We start from the raw sequence: 3,419 nt of genomic DNA, 5'->3' as shown, positions 1-3,419 counted from the left end.
ATATACAAAACCGCAACGAGAATGAAAGGCTGATAGCGGGAAGACTGGATGAATGAAGTTATAGATTGTTGCGGTTGGATAGTGAGGAACTGTGTGTTTATAGACAGATAAAAGTACAAGGAAACAAGGGTTTCGGGTTTTGTGGGAAGACAAAAGATAGATGTGCGGACGGAACAGGATGACAGGGATTGGGAGTGGGGGAGGAGGAGAGGGATTACTTCTGAGATGACAGAGAGGGAGCCGAAAAAGGAGGAAGGAGGGGAGGAGGGGAGGAGGGGAGCAGGTCAGGATTTAAAGTAGCGGGATGAGGAGCGATATCAACAAGGCAGTGGAAAGACAGAGAACTGGTGTGAGATATGGTAGATTGTGTGAGTGAGCTCTGGTCATAATTTGAGGGGACGAGGGAGCCCGATAAAGACAGGAAGACGAAACCAGATAAGATTTAAGCTGTACGCGCGCACGTGAGTGAATGAGAACTAGAAGTGGGTGTACTTCGGTTTTTAAACATCCTGTTAACCGGATAATGTCCCAGAAGGCGCTGACTGGCCTCACAGTCAGCTTTTGGACAGGATTACTGTGCAGATTTATAAAATGTCTTTCTTGGATTTTTGATAACATATTATTTTTTTATGCGGACGTCGAATTCCAATCAGCTCTGGCTGGCCCTGACTCAGAGAGTCGAAGTGGGTGGTTGGCGGGTGCTCTGGTGTGGTTTGCTCCTTCTTTCCTATCAAACATCTGTCGTCCTGATCTTTTGTGTTTGTTACTCTCTTGTAACACCTCTATTCTTCGGCACTTGTATGACCTCATTGTGTTGCAAGTGCCGCAAAGCTCTTACTAAAACTAAAAGGAGGGGTGGACTCTTTTTATTTGAACAGATTTTATGCAGTGTGAAATAGTATGACTAAAACGTCAGTTCTCTCTCACCGGGGAAAAAGGATGACAAACTATTCTTTTTGCATAGTGCATATCATTTTCAACACTGCGATTTGTGGTTTCTTTTTTCCGCTAAATGCTGTCAGAGATGTCCCGAAACTTAGTCACTGCACAGCTCAAGCTGGTTAATTGCAAACAAGTACATAATGTGAACGCTAAATCCGGTTTATCTGGAAATAAAATATTGCCCAGCCCTACTGAGAACAGCAACAAGTCAGTGAACCCCGGCACCTCGATGACGGAATAGTTGGCAACAAAGAGATGCCTTTTTTAAACATTGTGTTCCTCCTGAGAGGAAATGATGGCCGTATCAGGATGTGTGACCAAGGTCAGGATCTGACCTAGATACCAGATGAGTACGTGCGGCTTGCTGCAGAAGACTCCTGGTTTCTGGCAAGTTCTGATTAGAATCTGCTATATTCCTGTCTTGTCATGTCATATTGGGTGTCGCGGAGTCTTCGGTTAGCAGAAAGTGGATACGCAATTCCGTTTGATAAAATGAAGGTGGTGTTCACTGCTGCTGTTCTCCACGGATATGTGAGACATCATGTGCAGGTGGTTATTGCAGTATAAAACACTCGAATGCTGCCTCAATAAAACACAACCTACTTAGAAATAAAAGGGGAGAGAGAAAAATAGTACGTTTTATCTTTTAGTTTCTGGTAGTAACCACCGGGTTAATTCTCTCTGTCGTAAATCTCGCCTCTTCAGAGTGAGAAATGTATACTGTATTTTGCTTACCTCATCCGTTCTACGTGTTGGCATACATGTTTTACAATTCTTTCCTTTTTTCCTTTTCTTAATTTAAAAGCATTTTCAATTTACGTGTACATTTTAAAAAATTTTCAATTTACCTGTACAGTTGTTTGCTTTGTTTTCTTTCTTTTTAATAATTTCTTTATTTGTTTGTTTTGTTTGTTAATTTCAAAAATATTTTTGGGCGTTTTTCTTATACTCCTGAGCTGTCAAATTTTATATAGTGTTTCCTCTACAACATTTTTGCTATATCTGTCACTCGGCAGTGGGTTGTTGGCAGGTTCTCAGGTGTGGTTTGCTCCTTCTTTCCGGTCGGCGGGAAGATGTTCTTTTACTTGTCTTGTTTCTTATTTTCTACTTCGGCTGAGTTTTTCAAAACCTAATCACTTTCCAAATGGTAAAATGGTGAATGATACAGCTTTAACTCCCCTACCAACACTGTTACTCACTTTCCGCCTCTTTAAGAGCTCAACAGTGTTGTAAGAGGTGTCAAGCCAATACAATTTCATGTTAAGTTAAAATTATATTTAAAAAAACAACTACAACTAATCTTATGTTTCCTTCATGACCATTCAAAACTAACTGAAACGTTTTTCTCTCTCTCTCTCTTCTCCCTCCAGGACTATGTCTTCGAAGCGGAAGAACACGCCCACGAAGTTGTCCAAGGAAGAACGACTGAGCGGCCACACCTCCCCAGGCCTGAATGCCTGCTCGCCGGACGACCTTGACCTTGACTCAGACACGGACGGGGAACAGGACAGAGGTCAGTTCCTCCAGGAGGCGACCACTGGTCACTCCAAACACGACACCAGCCCGCAGTTTTCCTCCGAGGCTGGGAGAGACACCACGGTCAGAGGGGAAGGTGAGAGCTCTGATATTGTTGGACTTGAGGAAGACGAAGACGAGGAAGGCTCTGAACGCCAGCATTTCTCCGAGCCTCTTGGCGAGTCTGTGAACTTTGACATTGACGAGGGCGAAGAGGACGCTGCGTCTATCAGATCGGCCGGAGCGACCGGGGCAGCAGCAGATTTGGGTGGAGCTGATTACGTCTCCGATTCGGAATTGGACACTGTCCGCGATCCAAATCCACATGGTTTGACGTCAGACTCCAACGGCGCCGCCCTAATCGCGTCATCATCCACCGCATCTTTGACGTCATCGACCAACAAATCTACTTCTCTATCCTCAACGTCTACAGCAGGATCATTCAATAACAACAATAACAACAACAACAATACAAACAACAACAATAACAAAAGATCTATGGAGACGGTGCTGAGAAAACTCAGCTCCAAAGCGTCCGACGTTGCCATAGAAACGGCCATGGCGTCGAGTGATAACCAGGGCGAGAGACCGATGAGTCCCAAAGTCATGGACACCGTTCAGGCGGTGCTGGCAGGGGAGGCCACTCTGAGCGAGAAGGAGAGGCAGATCAGTGAGATGATCAACCATTTACAAAACATAAGGGAAAACCTCAGCAAGCAAAAGGACCAGGTAGGCCTAACCAGTTCTTTTTTCTTGTTTTCTTGTCTTTATTCTCATTCTTCTTGTGTTTCTTGTTAAACGAAATTACTAGTACCGTGTCAAAGTGTTTCTCTTTATTCTATTTAATGATGTATATTCTTCTTGTTCTTGTTCACATTTTGTCTTTTTTTTTCTTGTTCTTGTTGTTTTTCCCGTCTTCTTCTAATTTGTTATTATTACTACTTTACTATTATTATTATTAC

At 43.4% G+C, this 3,419-nt stretch overlaps 1 protein-coding gene across 1 annotated transcript; it reads left to right on the top strand.

The window, feature by feature from the left end:
* Positions 1 to 2,239: 2,239 nt before the first annotated feature.
* LOC106014012 (probable serine/threonine-protein kinase ifkA) lies at positions 2,240 to 3,187 on the top strand (the record flags this gene model as incomplete). Its single annotated transcript, XM_013091002.1, is given in 1 exon segment — positions 2,240 to 3,187. A coding segment is annotated over 1 exon segment (871 nt), but the record flags the coding sequence as incomplete, so codon positions are not given.
* Between the last annotated feature and the right edge of the window lie 232 nt (positions 3,188 to 3,419).

Source organism: Aplysia californica, unplaced genomic scaffold (assembly GCF_000002075.1).
Source record: "Aplysia californica isolate F4 #8 unplaced genomic scaffold, AplCal3.0 scaffold01811, whole genome shotgun sequence".
Classification (NCBI taxonomy): Eukaryota; Metazoa; Mollusca; class Gastropoda; order Aplysiida; family Aplysiidae; genus Aplysia; species Aplysia californica.
Note: the sequence above shows the minus strand (reverse complement) of the source record. Positions and strands in the feature narration are given on the sequence as shown.